Source organism: Myotis yumanensis, unplaced genomic scaffold (assembly GCF_028538775.1).
Source record: "Myotis yumanensis isolate MYYU_CA2020_CCGP unplaced genomic scaffold, mMyoYum1.0.hap1 SCAF_19, whole genome shotgun sequence".
NCBI classification, from domain to species: Eukaryota; Metazoa; Chordata; class Mammalia; order Chiroptera; family Vespertilionidae; genus Myotis; species Myotis yumanensis.
In genome coordinates, this window is record NW_027223770.1 from 81,825 (window position 1) to 94,687 (window position 12,863).

The 12,863-nt window shown below is 53.6% G+C and overlaps 1 protein-coding gene across 1 annotated transcript; it reads right to left on the minus strand.

Annotated features, from left to right (window-relative positions):
* Positions 1 to 11,674: 11,674 nt before the first annotated feature.
* On the minus strand, positions 11,675 to 12,542 carry LOC138998066 (aly/REF export factor 2-like). Its single transcript, XM_070400138.1, has 3 exons — positions 12,402 to 12,542; positions 11,977 to 12,297; positions 11,675 to 11,935 (listed from the first exon to the last, which is right to left on the minus strand). Exons 1-3 carry the CDS (start codon positions 12,540 to 12,542, stop codon positions 11,675 to 11,677), a joined length of 723 nt encoding a protein of 240 aa, XP_070256239.1.
* Between the last annotated feature and the right edge of the window lie 321 nt (positions 12,543 to 12,863).

Below are 12,863 nucleotides of genomic sequence, written 5' to 3' on the forward strand. Positions count from 1 at the left end.
TTCCATGTCAAGTCCAGGCACCGGGATCTGGCTGCAGGAGGATGGCTTGCATTGGCGCTTCTCAACCAGCAGAGGGCGGTACGGGCTCTTCGCCCTGCCAGGGCCAGGCCATCTGGGGGACTTCCCCCCACCACCCGCCAAACCCCCGCCTCACCGGGTCAGTGAAAAAAACGATCAGAGTAGTGGTATTTCACCTGCGGCCCACAAGGCCCGCATTCCCACTCCACGCCCCTGGCGGAGACTCAGGAAATGGGCGCCGTGGGCCTCCCACTTATTCTACACCTCTCATGTCTCTTCACCGTGCCAGACTAGAGTCAAGCTCAACAGGGTCTTCTTTCCCTGCTGATTCCGCCAAGACCGATCCCTTGGCTGTGCTTTGGCTGGATAGGAGGCAGGGACAGTGGGAATCTCGATCATCCATTCATGCGCCTCACTAATTACATGACGAGCAATTTGGCTACCTTAAGAGAGTCATAGTTGCTGCCGCCCTTGACCCGCGCTTCATTGAATTTCTTCACTTTGACATTCAGAGCACTGGGCAGAAATCACGTCGCATCAACACCCGCTGCGTGCCTTCGAGATGCTTTGTTGGAATTAAACAGTCAGATTCCCCTGGTCCCCACCAGCTCGAAGCTGGCTGCTAGGTGCCAGCCAGGGCAAGGGGCTTCTCGGAACCCCGGCCCCAGGGGCGGTCCAGTCCAGGGGAAGACCTGTGCCCGGGTGCGTGCGCGGCTAGGAGCAGCAATGCAGGGAGCCCCAATGCAACCCTGGGCATGACCGGCAACCTGAATGGTTCCCAGCGGGCGGCTGCGATTCCTGCCATAGCTGGGGCGATCCATGGGAAGGGCCAGGCTCCCGCCAGGAGTCGCTGTCGCCGCTGCTTCCCCCCTCCCCTGGCCAAACCCCGCTCATGTGTTTCTGCCCCAGGGCCCCTCGGGAGACCTCCCCCCTTACCCGGCACCACCGCCTGGGTCACCACGCAGCCAAGTCCTCACCGCCCCCTCCCCACCCCTGACGCCGTCCTGAAACCCCCATCCCACCCCTGGAGCATATGGGTATGGCCAGGCTCGAGATTTACAACCTCTTCCCCCGATTTTCAAGGGCCAGCGCGAGCTCACCAGACGCCACTGGAACTGCAACGCTTTCCAAGGCACAGGGCCCTCTTTCGGGGCGAACCCATTCCAGGGCGCCCTGGCCTTCACAAAGAAAAGAGAACTCTCTTCGGGGCTCACACCGGCTTCTCCAGGATCGTTTGTGTTACCGCACTGGACGCCTCGTGGCACCCGTCTCCGCTACTCCGGATTCGGGGATCTGAACCCGACTCGCTTTAGATCGGCTGAGGGCAACCGAGGCCATCGCCCATCCCTTCAGAACGCCGCTCACCCATCTCTCAGGACTGACTGACCCATGTTCAACTGCTGTTCACATGGAACCCTTTTCCACTTTGGCCTTCAAAGTTCTCGTTTGAATATTTGCTACTACCACCAAGATCTGCACCTGTGATGGCTCCACCCGGGCCTGTGCCCTAGGCTTCAAGGCTCACCGCAGGGGCCCTCCTAGTCGTCGTGGCGTAGCTTTGCGGGGGTGTGTGCCGGGCGCTGCCAAAGAGCTTCCCAGTTTGCTCCAGTCGCCCTGTCTCTGACCGATCACCAGCGAGGGCTGGGTATGGGCTCGACGCTCCAGTGCCATTCATTTTCAGGGCTAGTTGATTCGGCAGGTGAGTTGTTACACACTCCTTAGCGGATTCCCGCTTCCGTGGCCACCGTCCTGCTGTCTCTATCAACCAACACTTTTTCTAGGGTCTGATGAGCCTCGGCATTAAGCGAAGTAACCCAGCACTCCGTTTATCCAGAAGCGCCAGTTCTGCCTAACAAATGTGGCCCACTATGCACTCTTATTCCACACCCGGGCTTCTTACCCATTTAAAGTTTGAGAATAGGTTGAGATCGTTTTGGCCTCAGGACCTCTAATCATTCGCTTTACCGCATAAAACTGTGTTTGCGAGAACGCCAGCTATCCTGAGGGAAACTTCGGAGGGAGCCACCTACTAGATGGTTCGATTAGTCTTTCAACCCTAAACCCAGGTCGGTCGACCGATTTGCACATCAGGACCGCTAGGGACCTCCACCAGAGTTTCCTGTGGCTTGGCCCTGCCCAGGCATAGTTCACCATCTTTCGGGTCCTAACACGTGCGCTCATGCTCCACCTCCCCGGCAAGGCTGGCGAGACGGGCGGGTAGTGCGCCTTGGGTGAACTGGAGAGGCCTCGGGATCCCACCTTGGCCCTGGCGGTCCTTCACCTTCATTGCGCCACGGTACCTTTTCTGTGTGCCCCAGACTCGCGCACTTGTTAGACTCCTTGGTCCGTGTTTCAAGACGGGTCGGATGGGTGGCCGACTTTGCCGCCAAACCCATGCACTCGCTTCTGTCAGCGGTGTGGCGCCTTGCAAAACCCTCCCAGGCCTGATTGCGTGACTTCTCCCGGGGCGCACTGGGGACAGTCCTCCAAGCCCCTCAGTGCCCCATTCTCACCCCGGCGCCACCCCGAACCTTCTCCCCCCTCCCCCGCGACCCCCGACCCTCGGATGGGCGAGAGGGAAGGAGAGCGATTTGGGAGCGGTTTTGCTCCTTCCAGCAAGTGTGGGTTGAAGATCCTTTGGCACTGGCAGGCAGGGGCGGAGCCACGGACAGGCTCTTATGCTGGAATCCACCAATCACACCACCGCAATGGGCAAGCGGCTCTAGCATGGCTTCTGATTGGCTCAGACCTCACTGCAGTCCAAAGCTTCTGTGGTGAGACAGCCGACTCCACAGTGGGAGGGGTGAAAGAGACTTTTTAAAATACCATATAGGTGGATTTTGTTGGCTGTTACAAGTGGAGGCATGGAGGAGTGAGCTTGCCTCTGCGGATTGGGCTCTTCTCGGCGATGTCGGTGTCCTCAGAAGCGCCAGCGCCCAGCTGAGATGGCAGCAGCAGAAGGCAAGCAGTGTCTTCAGGAGTGCCAGGGCCCAGCTGAGAAGGCAGCGCCCAAAAGCAAGCCGGCCCCGGCAGAAAAGCACCTCGAGGCGGACGCCTCAGCGTTGTGCTGTGCGGGGAGTGGAGGAATCGCGAGGCCCATATCGCCCCCGCACTGCTCCCTGCAGGACCTGCCTGTGGAGATGCTGGTGGAGATCTTCGCCTCGCTCCAGGGCACAGACCTGGCCAGCCTGGCCCAGCTTGCACCAAATCCCGGCACATCCTGCACACTGACAGCATCTGGAGACTGTGCTGTCACCAGGAGTTTGGCGTTCAGGAAAACTTGCAGAAACCGGAGATGATCGATGGTATGTCTTATAGAGAAGTCTACGCCAAGATGTTCCCATACAAAAACCTTTTGGGTTTGTGGCAGCTAGATTATGGCTATAGAAGACTGCTGAATGTAGTGGTGGATGATGGCTTATGCATTACTGGTTGGATGTACAGGCCTTGCCTTAACACCCATGTGGCTGGCCCAATGCAATTCGAGCCTTTGTTTAGAATTCACCTGACGCAAAGGAAATCAGCCATGGTGGAGTACACGGACCACTTCTACAGCTTTTCCCATAGCCGACACATGCAGATTCAGAAGGACAGGTTCAGCAACCGGTGGATCCAGAGAGACCCCCGACAGGATTCACCAACGCGCCTTAGGGGAGGACGATGGCTGGAGATGTCCCAGGAAGACAGACAGCTGTATGACCGCCTGACCTACCGCCATCTGTACCTCCACCCCCCCCCCCCCCCCAGCCACCAGGACGATCTCCTCAGGCCAGGCCTCTTCCTAGGCAAATCCGATGGCTTCGGCCTAATGATTGCCATGCTCAGCTTCCATGGGAAGTATGCCTGGGTCACAAAGATCACAGGAGACTTAATCTGGACGTTAGAGAGCCACCTCATGCGCCACATCCATCTGCCAGATGGCAAGACCTTCCACAACTTCAAGGAGCTCGCCCGCGTGGTCCAGGAGATTGAGGAGCAGGTGATCCGTGAGCAGCAGCAGCAAGAAAACAGAACTGAGGAAAGTGAAGGCCATGGCTGGCAGAGCCCTGGGCAGCCTAGCATCGGGGAGTCCTGGGCTGCACCTTCGGAGGAGCAGCCTGTTCCGTTTGTTCTGCCTGTGGGCTTGCGCTCAAGAGACCAGAACTATCCCTCCCCGCTCCCCCCAACCTGCAGGATGTATTACTATGGCGTGCACATAGTTACCTTACATGGCTCCGCCTACCCCAGGCGCTGCCCTGGAGTCTTCATCCTGTTCGATGAGAACCACTTCGGGTTCATCTGGCTGGAGATGAAATACTTCATCCTGTTAGGCAGAGTACAGAACACCTTCCAGCATGTGGAGGCACCATCCCCGCAGGCCTTCCTGGAGATGCTCTCAAACATTCAGCCCGGACCCCCCATGAGGAGCAACTTGCATGCACTTTGAAGACTGGATCTTCTGACCTCATGACCCACCTTTGTTCCATTTTTTTTTTAAATCCTCACCCGAGGATATATTCCCCTTGATGTTTAGAGAGAGTGGGGGAGATGGGGGAAAAGAGACATTTTACATGTGAGAGAAACACATCAGTAGTTTGCCCCCTGCCCAAGCCCAAACCAGGGCCAGGCTGGGTAGGGGCCAGAAATTGAGGTAGAAATAAACCTTAGACGAGCGGTCTCAACCATCCTAATGCTGCGACCCTTTAGTACAGCTCCTCATGTTGTGCAGACCCCCAATTTCCTTGTTACAAATTGAACATGAACATGATTTGGGATAGATAGATAGATAGATAGATAGAAAGAAAGAAAGAAAGAAATATAAAGATACCAGGATAGCCCTGAACTGCCTGGTGGTGGCCATGCTGCAGAGGCCCCAGCACAGAGTGGTGGTACAGATGTCTATGGACCTGTCCCTGTTCATCAGTCTATGTTGTTCTCTATATTCCACAAATGAGTGAGATCACGTGGTATTCATTTTTCTCTGACTGGCTAATTTCACTTTGCATAATGCTCTCCAGTTCCACCCATGCTGTTGTAAATGGCAAGAATCCCTTCTCTCTCTCTCTTTTTTTTTTCCCGCAGCGTAGTATTTCATTGTGTAGAAGAGGCGAAGGCTCTGCTTAGTCTCTTAGATAAGCAAGAGAAGCGAGGCTTAGGAGGAATTCTTCTAGAAGTCATAGAGGAAGAACTGCCCAATTCCCAGCAAGCTGTGAAGGCTTTACAGGACCTGGTATTCTTTGTAAATCATCCAGAAAAGAAGAAAATTCTTTTCTTCAATGATAAAAAGCTGTCAATTTTCTGTGGACAAAGAGTTTCAGAAACTGTGGAGGAGTGTCACTGTGGATTCAATGGATGAGGAGAAAATTGGAGATGGCAGCGAGATATTCAGAAGAATATCTGAAGTGACAGGGTATTTCTTACATGCAGGAATCCAGACCAAAGAAAGTGGCCCCTATCCAGAGAAGGAAAAGGCCTGCCCGCTTCACAAAAAGTGACGACTCAAGACTCATAAGGAACACATGGCTGGAGTGCTGAAGGATGACTCTGACATTGCTCCTAGTAAATAGTGAACAGTTTTGTAGTATGAAGAGGTCACCACACACCAACAGAGGAGGCAAACCAGCTTGAGGAACTGGATTCAGGTCAGCTTCCTCCCCCCACATTCTTGGATTTGGGGGCCTGGAATGACACATTCCATGTCATTCCATATTGAAAAAACAAAAAAACACTCCTTAAAATAAATAAAAATAAAAAAACCTCCATGAAAAACTCTTGATCAGGCCTTTCAACTTTCTCAGGCTTCAGCAAGCCCAGATGGCCAGGCCCGGACTTGGTCTGTGGGTGGGGGCCTGACCATCCATCCATCCAGAGAGTGGGCGGGGTGGGGGGGTGAGGGGTTGGGAGGGTCGAAAAGATTGCCCGAACCGGACATAGTCTTTGTGGATTACAGAGATTGGGTTGACTGGGGCCCTGGCCTGGGCCAAAGAGCCCGTCCCGCCTTTTGCTGGTCGAGAAGCGTCAATGCAAGCGCCCCCTCCTGCAGCCTCCTCTGGGGAAGGCAGTCAGGTGACTGGACTTCCCCAGTTCTAACTAGACCCGAGGGGGCTCTGTCTTCAAGAAGGCAGGGACTGAAGGGTGATCATGGATGCTGAAGGACCATTCAAAGCCAGAAGTGTCCGTGCGTGACTGCGGATGTACACGCACAGAAGCGCGCGCGCGCACACACACACACACACACACACACACTCCCAAACGCACACCCACACACACACACCTAGTTGCCCTCCTCCACCCTCCCCCCGACACACACGGGAGCACAAGGTCCGCTAACAAGATATCTGCTGAGTGACACGCTCCTAGGAGATTTACTGTGGCTTTCTTCCTTGTGGATTGTCCTGGGCCCACCGGAGCCTGTCTAAATAGGTATTGTCCCCTTTTCAACCCAGAAAATGGTGATGCCTCTCCGCAAGGCCTGGAGATGGAGCCCTGTGGCCTTCTTGCGCACCTGCCCCATCTCCCAAGCTCTACCCAAGCCCAGGAATTGATTTAGCGGGCCAGTGGTGGCCTCTACTGGTCCTGGAGCACCAAATGCAAGCCTCCTCCTCAACCCCACCCCCACCTCCTTCTTCAGCTTTCTCTGGGAAAGACAGAGCCAGGTGTCTGGACCTCCTAGGTGTTTATAGACCCCAGGGCTGGGGGAAGTTCCAATTCTGTCGCTGTCTGCAAGAAGGCAGGTGTGTGTGTGTGTGTGTGTGTGTGTGTGTGTGGCGCAGGAGGGGGGACGGGGTGTTGGCAGAAGAGGGGTGCTCACAGATGCCATCCCACAATGGAAATCCTCCAATTAGCCTGAGTGACCTCGGACACACACAACACACACACACACACACACACACACACACACACACACGGAGCACAATGTTGGGCACCGAGATTTCTGCTGAGTGACCCACCTCTAGGAGATTCACTGTGTCTTTTTGCAGGGTGGCTCAGGCCTGTGGATCATATTTGATGCTCAGCTGAAATTCTGATCACACCTACAGTACAACTGACCTCCTTGGCTTCAATGGTTTTGAAAAACAGACGTCATAGGGCACATCTGAAGGACGGCATCCTATTCATCTCCTAGAGTCGCCATGTCCCTCTGCCACCAAAGAGGTGGGTTACAAGAACAGAGAGGAATTCTCTGAGATTCCAGGTGCCAGGAGTCACAAATCAAGGTGCCACCGAGACCCCTTCCCATCGGGGGGCTCTAGGGAGCACCTTGCCTGCCTCCACCAGCTGCTGGTGGCCCCTGGCATCCTGGTCTCAGAGCTAATATACAAAACCATACACATTTTATTCACCTCAACTTCAGCCTCTGCCTCCCATGACCTCCAAGGCCTGCTTCGTTCGTTGTGTTTGAGTCTCTGGTCTCTCCCCTCCCATAGCCACCACTCCCTGCTGCCCCCTCCTTTTGAGGAATGAATACCAGGCATCACAGCCATGAACAGGAGAATGAGAGAGAGAGAGAGAGAAACAGTGATGTGAGAGAAACTTGGATTGGTTGCCTCCCACATGCACCCTGCCCAGAGTCAGGATAGAACCTGGTATGTGAAACCACGTATGTGCCCTTGACCAGGAATCTCTTGACCCAGAATGGAGCCCTCAGCTTTCCATTGCATGACATGACATCTCACCTACTGAGCCACACCAGAGAGGCTCCGTTTGTCTTTCAAATGGATCTTCCCATCTATTTATCTTGAATAGATTATGGACAGTTAAGTGTGCTTGCAATGTTATGGCTTTCTGAGTTTTTTGGAATCCTCTATTCCTCTTTTAGTTTCCTGCTCTCTTGTCCTGTATGTTGAAGGCTCTCTGTAGTGCTATGTTTGAATTCCTTTCTTTTATTTCTCCAGTGTCTCCTGTAGACACACACATGGGCGCAGTAGAAAGCACAAGGTCCGCTAACAAGATATATGCTGAGTGATGGGAAGCTAGGAGATTTTTTCCTTGTGGATTGTCCTGGGCCCACTAGAGCCCAGGTGTGTGGTTACCGGCATTCTTGACCTAGGACAAATGAACAGCCTCTCCATACATTGGAGGTTGAAAAACCAAGATAAACACACACACACACACACACCAGACCACGCCGAAGGTAAAGCCCTACCTCACACCACACACCATCACTACTAGATGTATTCAAGGACAGTTGACAACCTGGATAGCAGAGACAGTGAACAGGGCATCTATAGGGTTGTATGTCAATTTTCAAATGAAGCACGTGGTTAAGATCATTTTTAACTTTTATTAATAAATTCATTAGGCTTGAGGGCATCCATTTGCCATGGATGGAAAGGACAGGCAGATATGTGACAGGCAACGATAAGCACTGAAATAGTCCTTAAAATCCAGAAGTTCTACTGATAAAAAAAAAATACAAATGGGACCGATGTTTGTAACCATTCATTGCCGAGAAATAGAGCCAATTGCAATGAATGAAGAGAAATGAGCAAAGAAATAATAAAATAACATAAAATAAAATAACCCCTCCCCTCCCACACACACACACACTCTTCACAGGTCCCGGCTCCGAGGAGCCCGCACTAGAGGTGACAGTCAAGCACACCAAGCATCGCAGCCACATTCAAGATAACCTTTCCTTGAGATGTTTTTGGTGAATGCCACCTGCAGGGCGTGTCCTGTGGGGGGGGTCTAGCCTGAGGCATGAGTGCCCCCACACTAAACTTGACCCCCAACCAGTGACGATGCTTCAGCTCTAAGGCCAGATGATTGGTGCGTCTCTGGCTCTGCCCACCACGTTCCGGGGCTGTAAAAGGGAGCAAGGGTAAGCATTGCAACGTGTTTTCTAGGGTTTTGTTTGAGAGACCCATAAAAGTATAACGCAGTGATCAGCCAGGCTGTACATACAAATAGATAGATAGATATAGATAGATAGATAGATAGATAGATAGATAGATATAGATGATAGATAAAAAAATAGTAAATGTGGATTCATGATAAGAATGTATCATTGTATGCGGGCTTTACATGAAAGAAAGAAAGAAAAAAAAGCACTAACGGGTTTGGCTCATTAGATAGTGTCAGCCTGTGGACTGAAAGGTCCCAGGTTTGATTCCAGTCAAAGGCGTGTACCTTGGTTGCGGGCACATCCCCAGTGGGAGGTGTGTAGGAGACAGCTGATCAATGTTTCTCTCTCATCTATGTTTCTAACTCTCTATCTCTCTCCCTTCCTCTTTGTAAAAAAAGCAATAAAATATATTTTTTTTAAAAAAAGAAAGAAAAAAAAGTAAGTATTCTGTCAACATTTCTTTGCTCTTTGGCCCCGCCCCTGCTCCCGCTCCCGCTCACGCTCCTGGTCAAGCAGATCAAATAAAGAAAAGTAAATAAAATAAAAAGTATCCTGTCAACATTTCGATCAACCCAAATCACTCTGATCCACAATCAGAGACTTAAGTCCAGGCCAGTCCATTTGGGCGACACCAGCTCTCTGTGCATGATGGAGTCCTTACCAGACACCAAGTCCCCATCGGGCCATCTGGTCGACCCGCGCTCTCTCTGTGGATGGCAGGGTCCCCGCCGCCAGAGACGGGCTGCGCATTAAAATAAAATATATAAAATAAAATGAAAATGAAATAAATAAATAAATAAAATAAAATATATAATAAAATAAAATAATAAAATAAAAAGTCCCACAGCCAATCACTCTAATAGACAACCAGAGACTGAGTCTGAGTCTGGCCATTTGGTCGACCTCGGCTCTCAGGGAAGGGGCGCCTTGGGCCTCCCACTTATTCTACACCTCTCATGTCTCTTCACCATGCCAGACTAGAGTCAAGCTCAACAGGGTCTTCTTTCCCCGCTGATTCTGCCAAGATGGTTCCCTTGGCTGTGGTTTCACTGGATAGTAGGTAGGAACAGTGGGAATCTCATTCATCCATTCATGTGCATCACTAATTAGATGACGAGGCATTTGGCTACCTTAAGAGAGTCATAGTTACTCCAGTCATTTACCCGCACTTCATTGAATTTCTTCACTTTGACATTCAGAGCACTGGGCAGAAATCACATGGTGTCAACATCCTCTGCAGAACTTCGCGATGCTTTGTTTGAATTAAACAGTCGGATTCCCGTGGTCCGCACCAGGTCTAAGTGGACTGCTAGGCACCGGCTGAGGCAAGGCACCACGCGGAACCTAGGCCCCAGGGGCGGGCCAGGCGGAGGAAAGACCTGTGTGCGCGGCCTGGGCCAAAATCCTGGGCTGGACCGCCCACCTGAGGGCTGGCCCGCAGCAGCTGGGGCAATCCACAGGAAGGACCAGGCTGGCGTCCAGAGTTGCCTCCACTGCCGACCCCCCAGGTGTCCGGGCCCGCGGACCCTGCGGGGGACCTCCCCTAGGACCCGAAGCGGAAGAGGGGGGGCGCCGCCCCCCCCCCCCACGCGCCGCCCAGACCCCCTCCCCAGCGCAGAGGGAGATGGGGAAGGGAGAGCGAGGTGGGAGGGGGAGGAGAAAGCTGGAGGTCGGGGCGCCAGAGGGGAAGGGCTACGGGGGCGGACCCGGGCTTGGGGTGGGGCGGCACGCCTCATACAACCAAAGCGAGTGCCCAGCACCGCTATGGGTCCCAACACCACCAATTCAGCCCTTAGGGCCAATCTTTATTCCGAAGTTTCGGATCCTGCTTGCCGACTTCCCTTGCCTACGTTGTTCCAACAAGCCAGAGGCTGTTCACCTTGGAGACCTGATGCGGATATGGGTACAGCCCATATTTACACCCTCTCCTCCAGATTTTCCAGCGTCAGCAAGAGCTCACCGGATGACACCGGAACCGCAACGCTTTCCAAGGCACGGGACCCTCTCCGGGCGAACCAATTCCACGGCGCCTTGTCCTTCACAAAGAAAAGAGAACTCTCCCTGGGGCGCCCGCCAGCTTCTCTGGGACGGTTGCGTTACCGCTCTGGACGCCTCGCGGCGCCCGTTTCCACCACTCCAGACTCGGGCATCTGAACCCGACTCCCTTTTGATCGGCTGAGGGCAACGGCGGCCATTGCCCGACCCTTCGGAACGACGTTCGCCCGTCTCTCAGGACCGACTGACCCACGTTCAACTGCTGTTCACATGGAACCCTTCTCCACTTCGGCTTTCCAAGTCCTCCTTTGAATTTTTGCTACTACCACCAAGATCTGCACCTGCGGCTGCTCCACCCGGGACTGCGCACTAGGCTTCAAGGCTCACCGCAGGGGCCCTTCTACTCGGAACGAGTTTTTTTGTTTGTTTGTTTTTCCTACACCCCTTTCTCTTGATTATGGCCAAGGTGAAAAGAGCAACCAGGAAAATATATCCCCAAAATGACTCGGTACAAAACAGGTCTTTTTCAGAAATATTTAATAAAATAAGAGTTAACGAAAAATCTTTACATGAGTTTTAAATCCTATTTCAAAACAGAAGAAACAACTCCATCATTGGCCACAGGTCACTGGCCGTCCTCGCACACACTGACTTGCTGGTGCTTTAGCTGGTGTCCATCATCGCGTTGTAATCCTCAGTGTCCCTCATATCATTGTAAGTGTCCAGTAGGGTGTCCAACTCAGGGGTGTCCCTCATCCCGCTGTAAGCGTCCAGCTGGGCGTCCATCTTTTTGGTGTCCCTCATTGAGTTGTAAGTGTCCTACTTGGCGTCCAACTACTTGGTGCCCCTCATCGCTTTGTAATTGTCCAGCGGGACGTCCAACTGCTCAGTGCCCCTCATCGCGTTTTCAGCATCCTTCTGGGCGTCCAACTGCTCGGTGCCCCTCATATCGCTGGAAGTGTACAGCTGGGCGTCCAAATTTTTGGTGTCCCTCATCGGGTTGTAAGCGTCCTTCTGGGCGTCCAAATGCTTGGTGCCCCTCATCGAGTTGTAAGCGTCCAACTGGGGGTCCAACTCCTCCGCTGAGATATGTCGCTGTGAATTGCGACCAGTGTGCCTGCCTGTGCGCCCGTTGCCTCCACGGGCGCCCCTCTGATGTTGAGGGGACGGCCATCCAAAGGGACCCCCTTGTACTGTTTCCTGGCTTCCAGGGCATCTGCCTTGCGCTCAAAGTGCACGTGGGCTGTTCCCAGGCTGCGGCCAGAGCGGTTGTAATGGACACCGGCCTTCTTAAGAGGCCCGAACTCAGCAAACAGCTGCGGGATGTCCGCGTCGGACACTCTGAAGTCCAGGTTGGACAGCAGCAGCTTCCCCCCAGTTATCAGGCCGGAGCCCCTGCCGAAGGCCCAGTGGAAGGTGCCGTGTTGCCACTCGTCGGGAAGCTGTCTCAGCCTGCTCTAGGACACCGGCTGGTTCCTGCCTCAGCCGAGGTCCGCCCGGTTCTGGAACGGCCCGCCGCCCCTGCTCTCTGGTGCGGCGGCCTGCGCTCCACAACTCTGACCTCTCTGAGAGGCAGCCTGGCCTCTGTCCGGCCTAGGTCCTTGCCCCCACCCCCGCCACAGCCGCGGCCCCGGCCATGGCCACCCCGCTGACTCCGGGCAAGCCTAATGTCATCCAGTGACATGTGGATTTTGTCGGCCATGGCGGAGCCCAAATCGGCCTAGGATCGAGCCCCTCCGGAGGCACGCAGGTCCTTCACTTTCCCTACAGCACCAGAGCTGTTCCTGTGCGGGCACCAGATGAGCAAAACCGGTTAGGGCGGGTCACATATCTTTGTGCTAGTGAATGACAAGAGGTAACTAGTCACTTCCCTTTTTGCCAGTGCCCTTGGGGCACAGCCCGGAGTCCCAGGGCAGAGACCACAAATTCCCTCATTGTCACTGTTGTCATGTTAATTTTTGACCACTCACTATAATTTTACAGTTTATCAACCTCGAGCCTCCCCTCCTTTGCTTTCTCCCAC